General features: G+C 37.5%; 1 protein-coding gene across 6 annotated transcripts in view; it reads left to right on the top strand.

Annotated features, from left to right (window-relative positions):
* Positions 1 to 21,559, top strand: part of wt1a (WT1 transcription factor a) — a 24,347-nt gene extending 2,788 nt beyond the window's left edge. Inside the window, exons 2-9 of one of the 6 annotated variants that reach the window (XM_077596513.1) lie at positions 1,085 to 1,207; positions 5,629 to 5,731; positions 9,734 to 9,817; positions 14,342 to 14,432; positions 16,861 to 17,005; positions 17,951 to 18,040; positions 19,813 to 19,905; positions 20,097 to 21,559. In XM_077596513.1, coding sequence (XP_077452639.1) covers positions 1,085 to 1,207; positions 5,629 to 5,731; positions 9,734 to 9,817; positions 14,342 to 14,432; positions 16,861 to 17,005; positions 17,951 to 18,040; positions 19,813 to 19,905; positions 20,097 to 20,218 — 851 coding nt within the window. In that variant the 3' untranslated portion in view covers positions 20,219 to 21,559. The other 5 variants (XM_077596514.1, XM_077596515.1, XM_077596517.1 and 2 more) reach the window with 5 other exon arrangements.
* The last annotated feature ends 1,441 nt before the right edge of the window (positions 21,560 to 23,000 follow it).

Below are 23,000 nucleotides of genomic sequence, written 5' to 3' on the forward strand. Positions count from 1 at the left end.
GATTATGGGCTAACCACAACACAGGGCTGCAAACTGGCCTCAATTGGGGCATTTTTTCATTGAAATTTGTCTAGTGCAAATTTCATTTTCCATTTTATTATGCCTGTTTAACCAGCAAATCTATGTATTTAAAAGAAATAAACATGTTCATAATTACATACGGCATTACGTTGCTTACACTCAAACCCACTTTTTGACAAAACTCTAATGCAGTGTTTCCCAACCTTTTTAGAGCTACGGCACACTTTTTACATTGAAAAAATCTCTTGGCACACCACTAGCCTAAAATCTTGTAATTCAAAACTATGTCACCTATATTAACATCAAAGTTTTATTAACAGGAATTAAATCAACCACTACAAATGATTCCAAAATCTATTTTTTTCCACACAGATCTAACGTCATCAAAGTTGACGTCCGCGGACCATGAACAGCTTTCAGCTGAACTGGTGTTAAAATAATTAATGCAACCTTTTCTAACCTTATTTTAATCTTTGACTTTTTCTCCCAATATTATGCAAAAAGTAATGTGCTCACAGAGACTTTACATCCCCAAAAGTTGATGACCCTGAAACCAAACGTTTTGTGCTCACACATCCTTAACGTCGACGAAAATTGAAGCCCTAAAAACCAAAGAGCTTCCAGTTTACTTTACATAAAAATAAGCAAGAAAATTACTATAATCTCATAATATTGTGATTTGAATCTTGTTTTACATTGTACATTTCATATTTCAATTTTAACCTCGTAATAGTTCGATTTTTAATCTCTTAATATTTAGATTTCTCTCTTGGATTGTTACGATGTATGACTTTCCCATGGCACACCTGGGAAACACTGCTCTAATGCACAAATGCAACATGTTAAGCATTGCAGTATTGACAATGAAATTACATGTATTTTTTTAATAACACTGTGAAACCTTCTAAATTCGTGCACCCTTACTTTTTTTTTTACCATTTGCCATGAAATTTTAGATTGGGATCCACTGTGCTTCCAGGAATAAAATATTCTTGTATGACTTAATTGTTCATTTAACATAAATTTTGGATGCATAGTCTTTTCATTGCTTTGTGTGTTGCAGGTTACAACACAGTTGCGTTTGATGGCACCAGCAATTATGGTCACACTCCAACTCATCCCAGCTCGCAGTTCTCCAATCACTCTTTCAAACATGAAGACACTTTAAGTCATCAGAACGCCATTGGTATGTTGGGTATGATGTGACATCACACAAATGTCAATATGTTACAACTTTAAGAGATTAAAGCATATTTATAGGATTATTTATTTATAACTCCCGAGTGGGTCCACATCTGTAAAGCGGCTGACCTCACCATGGGACCTGATACAAGGATAAATCAGCCACATTCTAAACCACTAACTTCCTCGACTCCTAATCTTTCATCTACCCACCCGTAACGCATTCTGCTAAAATTACAATGTGTGACGAATTCAAAAAGAGCCTTATAGTTCCAATGTATTTGGAGGCACGGTTGTAGCAAAATTTAGAACGAAGAGAGCAAAAGGAATGCAGGGAAATGACAAAGGTAATTTATTTTGGAAAGGTAGTAGACACTGAAAAAAAAAGAAATGTGGATACAAAATGATATTAGGTATGAATAAATAATGACCTTAAAGATGGTAAGAATGTAATAAGGGAACATGGAATAATTGCTTGGTAATTATAATTTTAATGCCAACTTTATTTTTTACCTGTAATCTGTTTGAATTTTCCAGTCTCAAATGGAAAGCAAAATAGAAATTGGACAGTCATATTTTTAGAATTACAATGTCTCAAGAGAGCAAGTGCAAATGGCTGGTTTAAAAAATAAAAAAATAAAATAAAAAATAACAAAAGCTATAACTTTGCCGATGAAGGTGTAATTTGGGGTTATTGGATTGGCCTTAGTAATTAAAATTGTTTAACCTTAAAACAATGTAAAAAAAAAAATAGAAAGGGGGGGGGGATTGGGGGGTTTAAAATAACATTATCATTAAACATATGGAGGTTCTCTCTTTCTGATGTTCTGGGTTAAAGGTGTCAAACTTATGAGGAAAACACAAAAAATGTTTTCATGCTTGAATTAGCAGCACAAAAAGTAGTTTTTTTTAAAATAATAATTGAAATATTCAATATTTATGGCCTATTCAAATATTCACTGTCATAATGACATTGATGAATGGTGACATGTACACAAAGTTATAGAAAAAAAAGGAAAAGTCATACAAAAAAACTAAAATAAAAACCCCATACATTTGTATTGAATGCCAACTGAAGAGATGCCTTCTGAAGTATTAGTGGAAATCCGAGTAAAAAAAATGTTTGAGTTATGAGCCATCACCTGGTCATTTCTCCAACTCAATTCAACTAAATTCCTTTGTTCTATGAAACAAAAAAATATTAGTCTTATTATTATTTTAATATTTAATGTATTTATTCAATTTAATTTAAATTATTTTTTTTATTTAAATTTAAATATGATTGCTTTGCAACGTGAGCTTTGGATCTGTGAAATACTAAACTGAAAAAAGAGTACAACTGACTTTTATTGCCTCAAAAAGTTTTTTTCTTTTGAATTGAGCTTTCATTAATTTTATTTGTGGTATTGTTTTCAATAAAGTTAACTGACATTGCCAACAATCAAAGATGAATTAAAGTGTATTTAAGTTAAAGGGATCTTTAAAAACGCACACAGTAAGTCTTCTTAGCAACCATAAAATTAATTTACTGAAATTAAAAAAAATCACAAATACTCTAAAAAGCAATAATTGCCTTGGGTTAAAAGTACTACTGTACACAGGACAAAATTCCAGTGAGTATGACGTGCACATATAACAGAGAAGCAAGCACGTTTGTGTAGAATTTTTTTTACAACTATCAAAGGGAATTCAAAATAAAAACAGTGGATGGTTTTCACTTTTACTAAAATACAATGATAATGTGTAATCTGGTTTGAACTTTATTGCTTGGCAATAGAATTTTGGCTGAAGGATCTGAGGAAACAGTGATGTGGTCACGATGAGAGAATCGAGCAATGAGCTGCTGATTTATGATTTTAATTGTGTTAATTATTGCATAGACAACAGCATGGCATTAGGTTGCTAAAAAAGTGTGTTAAGGTCATATCGTGTTGACTCAGCTCTCAAATAATTAAAATTGTTTCTTACTTTAAATGAGCACATTAGTGTAAAACATTTTACCTAGAGTAAAAACAAATGTGCATAGTTTGGATATCACAAAACATCACATGTATATACAAGCTGTCAAATAGTGATGAGCGGCCTGGTGTTTTGAGTGTTTAGTGCGTCGGCCTCATAGTTCTGAGATCGAGGGTTCAATCCCAGGTGGGTTCCAACCTCATCCTGTGGATTTTGCCTTTCTCCCCAGGCTGGTACACGGTCGATTGGTCGCCGGTCTTTTGGTCGCCGATCTTTTGGTCGCCGGTCTTTTGGTCGCCCGGAAGGTTATTGATCATTACCATTTAAATTGTTGCTCAAATTCCTTAAATACAAACTGTGAATTACTATTTAGTCATACTTAATGCCCTAGTAATTATTAGGCTAAAGAAAAGCTCCAAATTTCCCGGACTTTTATTGTTTTTGGTTGGAGAACTTGTTAAGACCCTGACTGACGTACCTTCTTAAAGGTACAACACATGTACATGCAAACTCTTATACACTCACACGTCGGCTCAGTGAAAGTGCTCATGGCCATTGTTGGCTTTTATTGATGCGTAGACCGTGTTGTTTTACCTTGTTTTGTCGACGGTCTTTTGGTCGTCGGTCTTTTGGTCGTCAGTCTTTTGGTCACCGGTCTTTTGGTCGCCCGTTGTCGCGGTCCAAGCGACCAAAAGACCGCGACCAAAAGACCGCAACCAAAAGACCGGCGACCAAAAGACGGCGACGAAAAGACCGGCGACCAAAAGACGGCGACGAAAAGACCGGCGACCAATCGACCACACACGCGCCTGCCCGCACCGAAGTCAGGCGAGTGAACAGGCGGCTGGTCGAACACTCTAAATTGCCCCTAGATATGAGTGTTTGTGTTAGCTGGCAACCGAATCGGAGTGTTCCCTGCCTGCCCATAGCTAGCTAGGATTGACTCCAGCACCCCCGCTACCCTTGTGAGGATAAGAGATACGGAAAATGAATGAATGAATAAAAAAATGATGGTATGAATGCTCTGAAAAACATCCCAAATAGCAATGATGAATAATTCCAATATTATCGTTTGTTGATTTGTTCAATTAGCAGATCTAATTTTTCACATTCTTTTTTCACATTTTAGTTTGTTAGTTAATGTTGTAACATTAGTGTTTCGAAGTTACAATTGAGAAAAGCACAATTTTAATTTGCAACCCTGATCCTGCATCAGAAATTTTATTGAACTTAAGATGACTTTGTCATCATCATTCAATCTGGTAGAAGTAAAAACACGTGGAAGGTTGGGCTTTATTGCTGTACAGAACCTGGAGATGGTAGTTTGGTTGAAAATTGACTATTTTGTCAAAAAGAATTCTTTTGCTTTGCACCCCACTAACATGTTGCGGTCCTCATTATTTTTCTGTTAAGTGCTTACTATATTTTCAATTTAGGAAAGTCTTTTTTTGTAAAATGGTTGAGAACTTGCAGCAAACTCCTGTACCAATATAGAGATATAACATGATTGATGAATTATGTTTTCGTGTCAATTTATGAAATGGACCTCAAATTTAAATACCAAAAGCAACCTAGTGAGATTAACTATATTCTCCAATACTATAACTGATTATAGTTAAATAGATTATTTTAGATGAGACAGCATTTACTTAAATTAGATTATCTCCTGAAATATTATTTCTTATTCTACTTCTTTGCGCCTTGTGCCCGACCAGTCAGGGGTGTGCCTTTCAATTTGACTTTGTTAGGACAGACTGGTTAAGCAGTACAGTGGTACCTCTAGATACGAGCTTAATTCGTTCCAGGACTGAGCTCCCGGGTTGGCTCTATTTGCCCCGCCTCCACCCTGACTTTCAGATGCAACCTATCGAGGGTTGTTTGCTTTTATATTCCATTCAAAATATTCAGAAAATGATGCACACAAATGTCCTCACATTAGGATAACGTACGGCCACTTGCCAACGAGAAGCAGTATATACGCCATTCGCACTTTCTAATGGGAAAAAACACTGAAACAATGCAACTCTCCGCCCAGAGCTCTTAGAGACATTACGCGAGGGAGTTGCGACCACAGAGACATTACACGAGGAAGTTGCGATGGGAAAGAAAGTGCCCATGATGTTCTTATGAGCAGCCTCTCGCGTCCGCTGTATGCTTGTATATCAAAATTTGTCTCGTATCTCAAGATAAATATTTGCCCGAAATTTTACTCGTATCTCAAATTGCTCGTATGTCGTGCACTCGTATGTCGAGGTACCACTGTATAAAAAGAGAAAATTAAAGAATGATAAAGTTTATATAATAGTGCAGTAGTTACTGTGTGTTCATAGAAACATGTTCAAACTCAGGTATTGAGCAACTAGTTCATCTTTTTATTTTTTTAAGCATATTTAACTTATTTATCATATGACTAACATGCAGTTTATATTATCTTTTTCTGCGCATGTATGATGAATACATGTGTAGCAGAGCAGCAGTATCCTGTGCCCCCTTCTATGTATGGATGTCACAACCCTTCAGACAGCTGTGCAGGCGGCCAGGCTTTGTTGCTGAGGAACCCTTACAACAGGTAACATACTCATAAATAAACATCAGGGGTGTGCAAACTATTCCACAAAGAGCCGCAGTCGGTGCTGGATTTTGTTCCAAATGATTTGACACGAACCGTTGAACAAATGTTTTCTTCAGCACTTGACTTCGATCGACTTATTGCACTTTTAGTACAGCAGAAAGGTGAAAATGTATCCTTTTTATCGTTTGGAATGAAAAGCTGCACCCAACAGCGGCCCGTAAGGATTCTTGTTTTGTTTTGATTTACGCAAACCCCCCTCCAATATATACATATTTAGAGGCTGGACTGTGGCGCAAAATCTATTTTCATGAGAAGCAGCAAATTAAAGAGGGAATGTTTTGCAACTATTGTTTCATACAAGGATGCAGTAACTCAGTGAATGGTGGCAGGATGCAGTTTGAACAGGATGTTCACCTTGAGGACAGGTCTCAGTGCCATTGCTGCTTTCCTCTTAGTTTTGTTCAATTTCCTTTTCTGACATGACAGATGATATTAAAAGTTGTTTACAGTGTGGATTCAAATCATGACTCTAAAAGAAATTCTACCATCATTGGTGGGAAATTGAAACTAAATACAGTTGGAAAGTAAGACCTTAACAGTGCATATTTTTTTTCTCATTCAATTATCAATTAAACCACAGCTACGCTATAATTGGAAAAATCCTACTATTAATCTACTACTTGTTACTCAAGTATTCCCTGTTTTTACTCGAGGACAGGAATTTAAATCGGATTTTTTACCTATATATATTTTTGTGAGTCATATAATTATAGCATTTTCATTGCCCCATGAAGTGTGTTCAGGTTTAGAAAATGCCGACATGAATTTTAAGTTACTGCTTATGCTTATTAAGATATGAAGAGTTTGACTCTTGTATTTATGTATTCGTATTTTAGGTTTGCTTTGTTGTATGTTGCAGGTTTTTAAACAACACTTAGATATATTATTACATTCACAGAATCAACCATTTTTATTTAAGTATTATTGTGCATTATTCATGAATGGTACAAGAATGAGACAGTTTGCCTCATAATTAGATAAGTGTGTCTTTATAACAGGTTCACCTAATATCAATTTGACAATAGCAATTAATTTAATCATAATAACTTATTGAACAATTCAACTCGTTAACAAAAATGTTTACATTTTAGAAATGAAAATTACACGTGTACATTTACATTCATCATAGTGTTAAAATGTTTCCAAACATGTCCAAAAGAAAGTTGAGTACGTGGTGAGCAATCCCCAGAAAAAAAAAAGAAAATACTAACGAAGACTTTGACTCTTGTAATTATGTATTCTTCTTTTAGGTTTGTATTTGTTCTATGTTGCAGGTTTTTAAACAACACATAGATTATTAAATTCACAGAATCAACCCTTTTTTTTTTTTACATATTATTGTGCATTATTCAAGAATTAGACATTTTGCCTCATAGTTAGATAAGTGTGTCTATTTATAACACCTTCACTTAATGTTAGTTTGACAATTGCAATGAATATAATCACAATATGTGGCCCGGTGGAGCGAGTGGGTAACATGTCGGCCACACAGCTCTGGGGTCCCGGGTTCAAATCCAGGTCATGTCCATCTGTGTGGAGTTTGCATGTTCTCCCCCACAGTGTTAAAATGTTTCCAAACATGTTCAAAAGAACATTGTGTATGTGGTGAGGTATGCACAGAAAAAAAAGAAAATACTAATGACAAAACTTCTTAAAAAATGCAGCATTATAAGTTGGCTACTTTTTTTTTTATATTATCGCTTCCTAACTAATCATTCCTCACATAGCCAGGATAGTGTTTTCCTTTTATCTAAGAGCAGCAAAGTCTCCATAAAATATCATCATGGTATGTGTGCATGAGTCAAAGTGTGTGTGCATCCGTGAGTGCTGTGAGATATCGCTTATGTTTATGACAAAGACAACAAGCAGACCTACAAGTTCACGTTCACCCCCATTTCTCTTTCACAGACACGGCCATGCACGAAATGCATGAGTGGAAGTGGTTTTCTAATCTTGTAGCTTGGTACGACTAGGACTGTACGTAATCTGCATGTTGTCAAACTGGCCTGCTCGATGCATGGGAAAGAAAAACATACAATGTAGTCTGTTCTATTCTATTCCATTCAATGTGAGGCTCTCTGTTGGTATGGGCCCTGGAACCGGGCCTCGTGCAATGGTGAACTTCATTATATGTATAAGTTTTTGGCCAGTTTCTATTTAGATACATACATTTTTTTTTAGAGACTTTCATTAGGATGGAAGTTAATGTGAGTTTTTCCTTATGAGAATTGGATGTTAGGGTATAGTGTGAACGTGAGACTGATGTTTTTTTTACTCATTAAAACAATGCGCTGGAGTTATTCAGTGTGCTGCTACAAAATTGTGCTTCAAGACAACTTTGATCTCTTTAAAATGCTCTGGAATTTTGTATCTTTATGTGTTCATCGATTTTATCATTATATACTAGTAATTACAGTATACATTGACAGTCACATAAAAGCTGTTTTAATAGTTGTCAGAAAGAGCTATTTATCTGTATATTTACACATTGTGGATCATATTACTGAATAATAAAAATAATTAAAAAGGCCTTGGTCAGCCAATTAGCCTACAATATTTTTGTGAGTACACGAGATGGAAAATCCTAATTTTTGTAACTATTTTGTTTGGCATACACCTTTCATTTAGAATAGTTATATTGTCAAAATTACTAACCACATGAGGAGGAACCCTATTGATTCTTATTGTTGATGCCATGACCTTTTCTCTAGCGCCACCATCTGAGCTGATTATCCAATTGAAAGTTTGACCAAACTTAGTTAGAAGATTTGTGTATCTTCAACAGCTACCTTTATTTTCAATTTATGGGTGTACAGCTGTGCCCTTTAGATGAATGAATAGTTCACATTTATTTGACCTTGAGACCCTTTCACACACCCTCCTTTTTTCTTATCTGGCCTTTGTAAAAGCAGAGTGGAAGAGCCTTTTTAAGTCTGTTTTTGGGGGGGGTGTTTTCTGCATATTTAGATTTTAAGAACCTAAGTAAAGGCCCGGTGTCCGAGTAATGTCGGCCTCACAGTTCTGGGGTCGAGGGTTTAATCCCAGGTGGGTCCTCATTATATGCAGCATGTTCTCCCCAAGCTTGCGTGGGTTTTTTTCCAGGTTTTCCGTTTTCCTACCACATCCCCCAAAAATGCAGTGTTGGCTGGTTAAACACTAAATTGCCCCTAGGTATGACTGAAAGCACAAATGGTTGTCTGTCTTCTTGTGCCCCGCGATTGGCTGTCCACCAATTCAGGGTGTCCCCTGCTTGGTGCCTGTAGTTAGCTGGGATAGGCTGCAACATCCCCTGCGGCGGCCCTTGTGCGTTATGGAAAATTATTGAATGAACCTCAGTCAAATCGTCAGAATATGAAACAGATGCTTGAAATAGTGCTTTTGTCAGCATGTCCCTCATAATAGCTTCAGCCGCTGTTGATGCTCTTGAATGGTTGTGGTGCTACTTGTCGCCGGCTATAACGCAGATGGTCATAACTGGGCAGGGCTAGGTTCAAGGGCACAAAAAATGGGTTGGCCCGTTAGAAACAAGATCGAGCATTAAATTGGTTCCCAACAAATTGTAAGAGCAGCTCGCTTTTTTGACTCCTGGCAGAGAAATACTAAAATGTCACATGAGTTTGACATCTTTGAATTCCATAGTGCCTTGTTTCGGACTTTTTTGTATTTTGAGAAGCTCGTAAACTTGTAAGAAGCTCTGCGTTCTGTGCAATCAGCATTGTGCAAGGCACCACCTATCGAGCATGGGAGGTCACCCTGATGTTTCTTGGCTTTGTTCAATCTACGAGTGTCTGTGTATGTTGAGGGTCATGTGACACTTGAGTGCTTCTTTCGTTACACAAAGTTACAAATGGACATGTAACCACCGCCCATAGTCCTGTCAATTTATAATCATTTACTCAGCTCATTAGTCTTCTTGTACATTTTGTCTGTCGTTCACAGTGGTGAAAATGTATATCAAATGACCTCACAGTTGGAGTGTGTGGCTTGGAACTCTGTCAATTCACTGGCATCAACCATGAAGAGGTAGGAATTCATCCATCGCTCTCTTTACGAAGCAGCAAACTGGCTTTTTGAAAATGGAAAATGAAGTGCAGGAACGGTCGTTTGTGCAATATGCTTTTTTTCCCACTGTGAAATGCCTCTGAGCAACACACGCCAGTGTTGTTATTCACATTTAAATAGACATTGCTTAGCAAATGGATGAGTGATTCATCTGCCTCACACACAAGTGACTTCCACCCAAATTCAGTTAGATTTGAATGGCAGTTTGACTACAGTTTGTGTGTCCTGTTATTGCCGGGCAGCCGATCTAGGATGCTTTTTGTACACGTTTGTGCATTTACTAGTGAGGCTAAGTAGAATAGAAAAAGGAGGGATGGATATTCATTGCCAAATAACACAAGTTCTTGTCCGAATGTGATATGCATTTTGTGGTATGCAGAAAAGAAATCTGTCAATCAATCAATAGATGAAAAAAAATGAGAATCAGTGACAAGTTAAAGTTGCACTGGGGCTCAAAACTTCACCATGACAACGACCCTAGACAAAAATCAAGAAAGGCATTCATCTAGAGGGAAAGATGCAACATTCTGGAATGGCCATTCCAGAATATCTTTGAAAACTTGTGGTTTGATTCACAAAACGTGACTGAACTAGAGATGAAAAATGACCCAAAATAGCCCCAACCAAACAATCCAGACCCTCATGGCCAAAAGAGGATTTACTAAATATATATTTTGTTATTTGTATGTTTTGGCATCGCCGAACAAAATTGTTAACAAATGTAAAATTTTCTGTCTCGATTTACTCACTAATCTGCTAATTGTAATTGTAATAACCGGGAAAGTAAATCATGAGTGCCGACTTTCTGTTTTAGGATCAAATTAAAAGAGTATAGATGTATATATTAAATTTCCAGATTTTCCCCCTTTTAAATCAATAATTGTATTTTTTTATTTTTTTCTATTTTTCTAATCAATTTTTTTCTGTGTTTTTAGTTCAAAAATCATTTGAGTAAAATCTAAAAATATATTTAAAAAAGCTAAAATAAACAGTGTTTTAGATCTATAAAAAACTGAATATTCTGGGCTTTTAATCCAGTTATTTTTATCCATTTATTTAAAAAAATCTAAATGTTATATCTAAAATGGTCTGGCCCACATGAAATCGAGTTGACGTCAACGTGGCCCGCGATCCAACCCGAGTCTGACACCCCTGGCCTAACCCATCTGACTTCGGGCGAAAGGCAGACTACACCCCAGACTGGTCGCCAGTCAGCCATAGGTCACACAGAGAGGCAAACGACCATTCGCACTCCCAATCTTACCACCACCAGCGGGAATTGAACCCGTGCCTGCCCGCACCGAACTCCGGAGAGTCAACCTCTACACCACGAGGCGGCTTCTGACAAGTAGTAAATATTCATTTTATCTGATATATAGAAATTGCGGGCAGCCCGGTAGTGCGAGTGGTTAGCGTGTCGGCCTCACAGCTCTGGGGTCCTGGGTTCAAATCCAGGTCACGTCCCACCTGTGTGGAGTTTGCCTGTTCTCCCCGGGCCTGTGTCGGTTTCCTCCGGGTACTCCAGTTTCCTCCCACATTCCAAAAACATGCATGGTAGGCTGATTGGACGCTCCAAATTGCTCCAGCACCCCTGCGATCCTAGAGAGAAAATGAGATGAGATCGAAATTGCTGATCTATACAAACATTGATTTAATGTATAAAGATACTAATTTATCAAGGCTGCCCAGACCATTTAAAATCACTGTATATATATATATATATATATATATATATATATATATATATATATATATATATATATATATATATATATATATATATATATATATATATATTTATTTATTTATTTATATATATATATAAACCACACTTAATTTTTAGAGGTTGCAGGCCCAGCCAACCTGTGAAAAAGTGTGATTTCAAATACATTCCCGATGATGTGCCATCCCACCAAACACCCGAATACATTTTTAGTTGTTGTTGTTGCCACAGACCGACAAACAGTGTCGTTAAAAGAGAGTGGGTATCTTGAATTTTCAGGCACTCAGAACTCCTTGTACTACTTTGTTAGTCATCACACTCTTTTTTTCATAATGCAACGTGTGGAATTTTGCACCAATCTCAGCATACCGGAGCACCAAAAGCGTGACCTTGCATGATCTACTGTATTTTCGCACAGTCTACTAAATCTAGAGCAGGAGTCTGTGTGCGGGGGAGATTTTCGTTTTATTATTTTATTTTATGCCTTGAAGCCTCCCCACTGGCAAATGAACGAATAAAAAGCGTTAATTTTCAAGATAAAAAACGTTTTGTAGAGTTTCTTCAATCTTAAAAGACTACATCCAGTACTATATGCTTTTAATGGTAAACTGAAACAAAATTAAAAACGTGCAATAAAATGCAGTTCAAAGGTCCACCCACACTGTTCTACTGCAACGTGTCATCATGACCTGCAAATGCTTTTAGAGTCAGCAGGCATCCATCATGGTTACTAGATGGATTTGTGTGTGTGCGTGTGGGAAGACGGTGTGTGCAAGTGCATGTGTCTTTTGGTTGTTTATGTACATGTGTGTTAAACAGGAATCACAGTGAAAGCTTGATTGAAATATGTGTACTATCAAGATGCTCATACGTATTGCTTTATCAATATCCGTTCGGAGGGGCATGGGGGAGTTAGGTTGAGGAGGAAGAGATGAGAGGTAGGAGTAGATGGGAGTCGATGGAAAGGAATGAGATAAAAAGGAACTGGATTGGGCTAGGGAGGAAGAGGAAGCATTGGGGAGTTGAGCACCGTTTTAGAATAGGTCACATGAAAACAGACATTTTTATGAATATTTTAGGGCATGAAACATTAGGTGCACTGGGTTTAGCATACATATATGCGTACCAATGATTCTCAAATTGTGGCTAATAAGTCAATGTCGTGTTACACAGGTTTCTTTTGTGATATGGAAATAAACTGAATTAAATCTACGAACTGTGTGTGATATTTAAGCGGTTTCTAATTCAATTGTATTTATTGTAGTAAAATACATTTCCACTCTACTATTTAGAATGGAGTGTTTTAAACATCCATTTAAATGCAGTTCGTATTTTATTGCATGTGTTAAGACATTTGGAACTATTAAGTGCTGTTTTTCTTTTCCCGTATTTATATATAAGATTAATTAAGTAGTAGTAGTATATGAGTCTAGGTTAATTAATTAATTAATTTGCTCATTTTTTAAAACTGCTTATTCTCACAAGGCTCGCAGGGGGTGCTGGAGCCTATCCCAACCAGGCACCAGCCATGGGACACCCTGAATCGGTGGCCAGCCAATCACACGAGGAGACGAAGGACAACCATTCACACTCACACTCATTAAATTTAGAGAGTTCAACCAGTCTGGGATGTGGGAGGAAACCGGAGTACCCGGAGAAAACCCACACAAGCCCGGGAGAAAATGAAAACTCCACACAGTGTAGACCCACCTGGTATCGACCCCTCGACCCCAGAACTCGGTCATTGGGCTGCCATGACAGGGGAATTGTGGTTATTTATTATTATGTTTATTTATTTAATATTTCTTTTTTAAATTGCAGTTCAATGTTGGGTAGTCTGTCGGGTGAAAATAATTTTGCAGGTAGCATTTGGTGTCAAAAGTTTGAGAACAACCATTACAGCAATTGATATTTGATGAGGTATTAACAAAATGGTTTACAGGGGCTTCTTAGGAAATATTTTTAGGAGTACACCTGCAAATTGCAGATGGTTTGAATGCAATGAATGTACAGAATATGGACATCACGGGTGCGACAGCTGATTCCCCAACGCATTAATAGGAGCATCACTGTGGTGTTGACACTACCTCTACCGACACTTTAATCATAATTTAGTTTTTTATTACTCTTCTGCATGCATATCATTGATACTGATTTATTAGCAACAGCATAACAATGTTTTCAAAAGAATTCAGAGTCTTTTTGTACTGTGTAAATGTGGTGAAATGACAAAGAAATCACACATTTTCATGTATTTTTACTTTCCAATTCTGAGAATGGCTCTCAAGAATTAACATTAGAAAATATGAATTGTTTATGGCTCTCTCTGTCAAAAAGGTTCCCGACCCCTATTTTTGTGTTTCAGACCATTGTGATCTGTTAACAATATTCAGGTAATGGCTCAATTAGGAAGCGTCTTTATTAGATCTTTTCTATTCGCTATAATATATGCTATATATTGCTATGCTTTATGTGGTATTTGGGGTTTTTGGTGTACCTTTATACTCTGCAAATGAAGGGGATCCAGAAGTTAAATTAAAATGAGTCAAAGAATTGCTAGTTCTTGCAAACATTTTGTCTTGTCTTTGTCCACTTTGTATTTTCTTCTTTTCCATGTAGGGGCCTCCATAAAGGATGAGGCTTACAGGACCTACATTACACACTCAAATTGTCTGAGATGCTGCTTCATTTGGGTCAAGTCAGTTTCCTCGGGTAGTGTTTTGTTCCAACTCAAGTCTTCTCTTCTCTTTGTGTGTTGTCAGTCATGGAGGGGGCTACGACAGTGACCCCATGGTGTACAGTTGCAGTACACAGTACCGGATACACACGCATGGTGTGTTCAGGGGAATACAGGTTGGTCTCTGAGTTCACTATACATCTCATCTCATTTCATGTCATTTTCTGAACTGCTTTATCCTCATTAGGGTCGCGGGGGTGCTGGAGCCTATCCCAGCTGACTGATCCCAGGGCACAAGTAGACAAACAACCCTTCACGCTTACACTCAAGAGCTAGGGGCAATTTAGAGTGTCCAATCAGCCTACCATGCATGTTTTTGGAATGTGGGAGGAAACCCACGGAGCCCCAGGGAGAACATGCAAACTCCACACAGGTGGACATGAGCTGGATTTGAACCCAGGACCCCAGAGCGGTGAGGCCGACGCGCTAACCACTCGCCCCACCGGCCCTCCGTTCACTATACAATCCTTTAAATTTACTTCATTCTGTGGGAACATACAGTACAGTGTATTTCTAGTAGGAAGATAAAAACATTAAACCTGAGGACAAAGTATGTCAATGTGTTCTCACAAGAATTTAAAAAGAAAATGCACAAGTACTCTGTGATGATTAAGCCAGCCAGGTCTGTCAACCGGTATAGGTTTGGTTCAACCTGGTGATGAACTTTGGAGCTTGCCATGCTTTATGATGTTCTATTACCTTTATGATGCAATATGAACAGTGCTTTTAGTTATTTGTCACTGTTTTTTTTACACCTCGAAGATTTTGGCAGTCTTTTCATTTTTATAATTCCATCTCAAGAGTTCTCAGTGTTCTGGACTACAATTTATGTCTTTGTGTATCAATTGTGGACTGTCTCAAACGAGTCGGAGAGCTGCTGACCACCATTTTCGAAAAACTGGTTAATCTTAATGAAGGCATGAATGACTCCGCAACTGCGGGTCAGCGTTGTGTTGCCCTACACGAAAAGAATCGTCCCTCTGGGATAAGGATTAGTTTTATCATCACCGTGTATAGATTTTAAGGGTCAAAGGGGGTTCCCCTTGAATGAAAAGGAATATGAATGATAAGTCTGCAAACCTACCAACTGAATCTCAGCCCTCTCAGCAGACTCCTAATCTAGAACCGGAGCAAACGGTAAGTCGCTATGATGTTTTTGAATCTTGTAGTATCACTGAGGTAAAATAGCAGTGAGCTTCCACCAATAATCGGTTGTGTGAGTTGCTATTTGAAATACTAACTCACATCCAATTGCAAAAGGTAGCTAACAAGTTAAGTTATTTTATTACCCCTTTAAAAATGGCACACAATCATTTTTTGGGCATTGAAGATACTACAAGAATGAGTAACTGAAAGACAAGTGGAGCTACTGCAGGGCCATCTGACAAACTGTTTGCTCCTAAAACTGGATTGAAAACAAGAAATCACAATATATTCAGCCGCACCAAAATGTGCATTTCTTAATCCTCTGATAATTGAGAAAACAATGCCTAAACACAGAAAATGACACCTTGCGAGACCGGCCATCGTAGGTATGAGTATGAGCGTGAAATGTTGTCCATCTCCTTGTGCCCTGTGACTTCTTGAATCTATGCAGGGTACAATGAAATTTTGATAGAATCACTTCCATTCTAGAGACAAATATCAGAAATGGGTCGTAGAACAAGATATAATATTCTGTATAAAAAAATTTTTTTAAAGCAAAACATTGATTCTGAAGTGACTTGCTGTCTGCTATGAACCCAGATTGAGATCCTGCTGAACGTCACAAGGGGGGGTGGGGGTGCTGGAGCCTATCCCAACCAACTAGGGGCACCATCCAGGGGACACCCTGAATTGGTGGCCAGACATTCACAGGGCACAAGAAGACGGACTACCATTAGACTGTTCAACCAGCCTAGCAAGCATGTATTTGGGATGTGGAAGTAAATCGGAGTACCCGGAGAAAACCCATGCAAGTCCGGGGAGAACCAGTAAACTACACACAGGAAGGTCCTGAGGAATCAAACCCTCGATCCCAGAACTGTGAAGCTGACACGCTAACCACTCCCCCCGATTTGTTTTAATATGTTTGATACAGATACAAAATTGATGTCTGATTTTTGTAGGTTGGTTTTATATCCCAGTTTTTTTTTTTTCTGTGAGCACTCTAAGTTTTTATTTCATTAACAATTCTATCCATATGCATAAATGCATTGTATGTGCACATGGGTGAGAAAATATGGAGAGCATTGCAATGAACAGGGTTCTAATGGGGCACGAGGGGGCATGTCTAAAAGGCATGACAAATAGCTCCCCAAGGACTGCAGTCAAAATCGGGTCAGTTTACAGCTAATTATTATCCAATGGAAAAAAAAGTGCATTTCTATTATAACAATCCCAAGGGGCCAGTGCATGATTCAATTATATTATTCATCTTTTAAGCTAAATAAATTAAGTAATATAAATTATGTTGTCTGTCCATTACAATTTATACAGGTTTAGGTTATTAAATTTTGTGTGTTTGTGGTGTGTGTGTGTGTGTGTGTGTGTGTGTGTGTGTAGGATGTAAGGAGGGTACCCAGCATTGCTCCTGCAATAGTTCGATCAGAGAGCAGCGAGAAGCGTCCATTCATGTGTCCACACCCGGGTTGCAACAAGCGCTACTTTAAGTTGTCTCATCTGCAGATGCACGGCCGAAAACATACAGGTGAAAGCCAGTTTTATTTATTTTATTTGTTCCTCTTTGAGTCCATTTTATCACAAGTCCCTTCGGAACACGTCTCATTATTAAAGTAAAACAACTCACAAGGGAATGCACATCGCTATTGTGAACTTATGAAAAATTAAGGAGGTGGGGGTGGAGTTCATGAAAATAATCTTGTTGATTTTTCTTTGTTTTCATTACTTTTTTAAATTGTTTTAAAATGTTGAAAAGATAATGTCAGCAAAAAAAATTGAACAATCTGAAAGGTAGGTTTTATTTTCCCAGCCAACCATTTTTTAGTTTAAAGTCTGGTTTTGCTTAATTCTAGGCTCTTTTTAAAAACAACAACATTTTTAAAATCATGTCTACATTTAACTCCCTATGTTGCATAGTTAAATTTTTACGATAAGATTAATTACATTCTTTCTTATTTATTGTCTCTGATTCAAAGTTGAATACACGCTCAAAGTCATATTCTGATGTCTCATTTGATGTGATGTGACATGCTGGTTAAAACACCACAACAATGTTCCTAAGAATTTTGGACAATTTTTAAATCAAACCACATTTGTGTCATTTACATTTTGTTGTTTTGTCTTACTTCATTTTTAGTTAAGTTATCTACTGCCATAAAACATCAGACCTCCCCCTAATAGATTTCTTTTTTTGATTACACTTTTGACAACATGTAAATTGACATGAAAAATATGCACCAAAAAAACGAATACCAAAAGTCCAAGTACATTACTAGTATAGAGGCTAAACTTCAAGTATGTGTTTATTTTATTGTACTGTAATTATGCCCAAATTGGAGTTTAGATATTGTTTGTGACATTATTATTATTTAGAACACCATGTCTAATACCCATCTGTGCTGTTTAAATTATACAGTAGTAACAGACAGGGAAATTTATGGGGAATCAATACTCTTTCTTTGTCTATGTCCAGGGGAGAAACCTTACCACTGTGATGTTGCAGAATGTGGTCGGGGCTTCTCTCGCTCAGACCAGCTCAAAAGACACCAAAGGAGGCACACAGGTTTGATTTTTGCCTGAATTTGATAGGTCACTTTCCAATTCTTTGTTTCTTTCATTTGATCCTATCTGCTTATTTGCATGACTGCCATTTGTAAGTGATATCCATGGATCAGACATGTCCACTGTACCAGCGCGCGGCATATTTAAACACCCTTTTTTAATCGATTTTTATGGTTCGCATAAAGCTTTTGCTTGTATGGCTTACTTTTGACACTGGATGATGCTGTTCAAACAAACTATCAGCAATCCCCTGAGGGAGGGAGTTGGGTGTGGCATTAATGGTTTTAATATCAAAAGTGTATTGGGTCTAAGGGTTGTTCAAAAGCTGGTGACTGTTCAACATTACTGCAGTTATTTAAGTAAATAATGCACAATGAGAAAAAGACTTGAAAAGGGAGTCTGAAAATTTGCATTTATAACTCACCAATAACTCAGTAAGTGGACCAATAATTTCCCACTTCTGCGGTTTTCAAAGTGTGGTACTTGATGCCTACCAGCGGCATGTGAAACATTCAGTCAATTAAATGTTAAAATGATCACTGTACTCAATTTAAACTACCAAAAATGTTTTAGAACTCAAATAATTGAGAACAGCTTTGAAGCGTAATACTATTTAACAAAATCCTCAACCCGTTAATACCTTATAACGTACAAACTTCATCCAGAAACTAAATCTTGACCTTTGACAACAACATTCTCGTGTTCTACATCATTTAACTTATTGGCTGTAATTGACAGTGATAGACATCCATCATGTGGCCCGGTGGGTGAGTGATTAGCACAGCTCTGGGGTTCTGGGTTCAAATCCAGCTCATGTCCATCTGTGTGGAGTTTGCATGATCTCCCCGGGCCTGCGTGGGTTTCCTCCGGGTACTCTAGTTTCCTCCCACATTCCAAAAACATGCATGGTAGGCTGATTGGACACTCTAAATTGCCCCTACATATGGGTGTGAGTGTGAACGGTTGTCTGTCTCCTTGTGCCCTGCGATCGGCTGGCCACCGATTCAGGGTGTCCCCCTCCTCTGGCCCGGAGTCAGCTGGGATGGGCTCCAGCACCCCCATGAATCTAATGAGGATAAAGCCATTCAGAAAATGAGTGAATGAATGAATGAAAGAAACAAAAACAAACATATGTTAAAATAACAATAGTAAAATTGTGAAAACAGTCTAAATAGACATCTGTTAAGATGACAGGTTTTCCAGTAATTATATATCCCCCCCAAGTAAGAGACAGTCGGGGGTCAGAGAGAAAAAAAAAACAAAAGATGTAAGTCGCAATTGATTATTAGTTGCAGGCCCAGCGAAACTATTAAAAAGTGTCACTTATAGTCCGGTAAATACGTTAATCAAGATTTCCTCGCATTTATTTAAACTAATTCTTACAAACACCACTTTTTAACATTTCACAGGTGAACAGGTTAATTGTAAACATCCCCAAAGGCGTAGTTAGATGTTATCAAGTAGGGATGGGATGAAGTTCACCACTTTGTGAACAACTCTGCGCAAAAAGTCCAACAATTTCAGGGCAAAAATTCTCTACGTATGCAACACAAGGCCCAAACGTATTTTGGGCAGCACACAGTGGCAAAAGTCTGGACACCTCCAATCTTGGATAAAGTTGAAAAAATACTGACAAAACTTTGGATTGGCTTTCCTGCAAGCCTCAGCTGTACTCTATTTTTCTGTCTCCCTCTCTGTGTGTATGTGTGACAAATACGTATCTCGTGTGTGTGAACTTCCATCTGTGTGCACGCAAATTGTACATGTGTTTAGGTGTTAAACCCTTCCAATGCGAGACGTGTCAGAGAAAGTTCTCTCGATCTGACCACCTTAAGACACACACCCGGACTCATACAGGTAAAACAAGTGCGTAAACTTTATTTTTTCTTTTATACCTCCTCAATTTTCACCTTTACATACATTATGAAAGGTTTAATACATATGCTATTAAGGTACATCCCACTAAAATAAGGATAAATAGCAATAATGTTCTCGTAATTATTTCATTTTTAAACCGTCTCCTTTTTTTCTGTCTTTGTCTCCCACTCACCTCTCAGGCGAAAAGCCGTTTAACTGCCGTTGGCCAAATTGTCAGAAGAAATTTGCCCGCAGTGACGAGTTGGTGAGGCACCACAACATGCACCAGAGGAATCTCACCAAGCTCCAACTGGCCATCTGAATCTGTGTTCACTCACTGTCACAAAACATGGGTGCACTTCACAGATTGTTGGTTTATTTTTCTATTTGTCAAAATCACGGCAGCAGGTTTCTCCAGAACATTTAATTATTTTCTTCTCACAAATACAACTTATTGTCAAATGAATGTGAATTTATGTTGTTGAGATTAAAGTAACATGACTGCTATATTGCGAAAATTAAAATTATATCTGAACAGGACTAACTCTGTGCAATGAAATAGATTCCATCACATTTTTCACCCATGAACATTACTCATTATTTAATGAGCTAGAAAAAGTTGCCTTTTAAAGAAACTATTTAAACCTGAACCAAATTCCACTGTCTAATATAAAGGGTTCAATACATTTCATGTTACCAAAATAACACTTTGCTGAGTAACCAACTAAACTGCTGCAGGATAGATTATTACAGTGTTACTGAATTACAAAAAATGCAAATTGATTTTCTTACCTTGAAAATCAAGGACCCATCAAATAAATTAAAATGGGACCAACTCAATTGAGTTTGACTCAATTTGTAACCATTTAGAATTTTGTGAATAATTATTTCTGTCTTGTTTGTTCTACAAATCCCTTCACAAGATTTATTCAATGGTGACCAGAAGGTTGTTTCACCAGCATTTAATCACATTACCGCTATTCTATCCTTTTAACAACCGTTGTCAAAGTTCAGGGTTAGATTACAATAAACACATTGGCCTAAAGTTACGTGTAAATGATCCTGTTGTAAATATCTCATGTTATTTATTTTAATTTCATGGATTGATTCACTGGAATTAAAGGGATGGAGGATATATACTCTTACCTTTGTAATACTGTTAAGAATAAAGTCATTAAAGATCATGTTTATAAAATAAACGTGAAATGTAGTTGATGATTTGCTTCTGACTTGTCAGGCAGTGCTAATGTTTTTTTAGGTCCTATAATGTAAACAAAAACGTTCTTTGTGTGTGTGGTCGTGTTTGTAATGTGATTTTTTTTTCCCAAGTATTTTGGGGTAACAACACTTGTGTGTAGGGGTGTAAATAATATGGCTTTTTTTTTCAAACTGCATGTCCTCAGATGTCTGCTAGGTCACACTGGCTCTGTGACCAGGACAAAGTCAAGATGTAAATAATTCTGCTTTGCCATGGGAACTGAACTTTCCATGCGGGAAAACATGTGACTTAATATTTTGGGGGGGAGGGGCTCTCTGAATGTATCCTTGAACTATTTTGGTTTCTTCCTTGACATGTAATAACAATTAAGCTGTATAAAGTAAATGCCAGTGAAATATTGCACTCATTTGTGTAAATGTTTTATTTTGGCCTGTATGCACCAGGGCAGTTTGTCTCATATACTTATTTATTCCGTTTTAACTCATTCCGTAATAGAGATTAATGAAATCCATGTTGTTAAAATGTGTCTTTACTACCATAGAATAATCCGAACACGAAAACTACTGTACAGCTGTACGTTCTTTTTAACTCTTCCTATACAACAAAAAAATACTCTGTCTAAATGACCCTATAACAACCTTTCTGATGAAGAGCCATAAACAATTTATATTTTCAAACATTATTCCTTGAGAGCCATACTCGGAATTTAAAAGTAAAAATACATGAGAATGTGTGCATTTATTCATCATTTCACTCCTTTGAAAGTAAAAAAAAGTCTGAATTATTTTGAGAAAATGTTTCCACTGTTGCTAACCAATAAGTATCAATGAGAGTATGCCTGCAAAAGAGCCTAATGGAGAAAAATTATGATTTAAAAGGCGCTAGAGATAACGTGACGCTCCCATTGGTCCGTTTGGGACTTGGGTCTCTCACCAGCGGTTCCCATATTTTACCACACAGGTTAGCTTAGAGCCATATACACCCATCAAATAAGCCACATATGGCTCCCAAGCCATAGGTTTCCTAACCCTGCTATAATGACACTACAATAACTATACTTGCTTTATCAACGTATCCCTACAAACAACCTATTTTGTGTATAAGCGCATTACATGATCCTCCAGCTGTTTTTATTAAAGTGGCTGTCTAATGTAAGAAAAAAAACTCAGAATGATATTGTGTACTTCTATAGCACAGCAAACTGCAGTTATGACAAAACGCTGTATCTACTTTGTTTTTATGCAGCTACTATTGAATCACAATGAACGTAGGTGTACCTAAAAATGTGTCCAGCGTGTGTTTCTTTTTCAATTTTTTCCAGCAATTATTGTCGGATTCATTATCACACACACATGCATAGTGTAGTACTGTACCAACCACTTTTCTCTGTATCTCTTGCCAGATTCTTCGTTGCATTCCTTGACTCCCCATTGGGTGAAAAGGGCTGATAAAAATGAACATGTTTTCTTTCAGTATCTTTCAACTGTCTTTCACTCCCCTCATGTTCCTTCCTCTCCTCTCCCCTCCCTGTTCTTCTTGTACACTTGGACGCATAGTTCTGAACTCTACTTTTCTTCAGGCATAAATTTATGCGCTTCTGCTTCACAATGGTTATATTTGCAGTTTTACCCAACAGCCACTTCATTTTCAAGAGCATACAAAGACAGTAAGAAAACAGAAAAGGAACTGCGATAGAGGGCGAGATGGATCAAGGCAGATCCGGCTATGTTTCTTTTGTGAACTTTTATCGCAAGTTTAGCCAAAGTGTTAGTGTAAATCAGACATGTCCAATTCTCTCAGTGGAGTTCCCCTGAAACTCCCCAGGGCCTTTGTGCTATATTTCAGCTGTCGGACAAGGCCTCTATCTCCCATCTCCCTGCTTTGT

The sequence above is a fragment of the Stigmatopora argus genome, chromosome 3, assembly GCF_051989625.1.
Source record: "Stigmatopora argus isolate UIUO_Sarg chromosome 3, RoL_Sarg_1.0, whole genome shotgun sequence".
In the NCBI taxonomy this organism is placed as follows: Eukaryota; Metazoa; Chordata; class Actinopteri; order Syngnathiformes; family Syngnathidae; genus Stigmatopora; species Stigmatopora argus.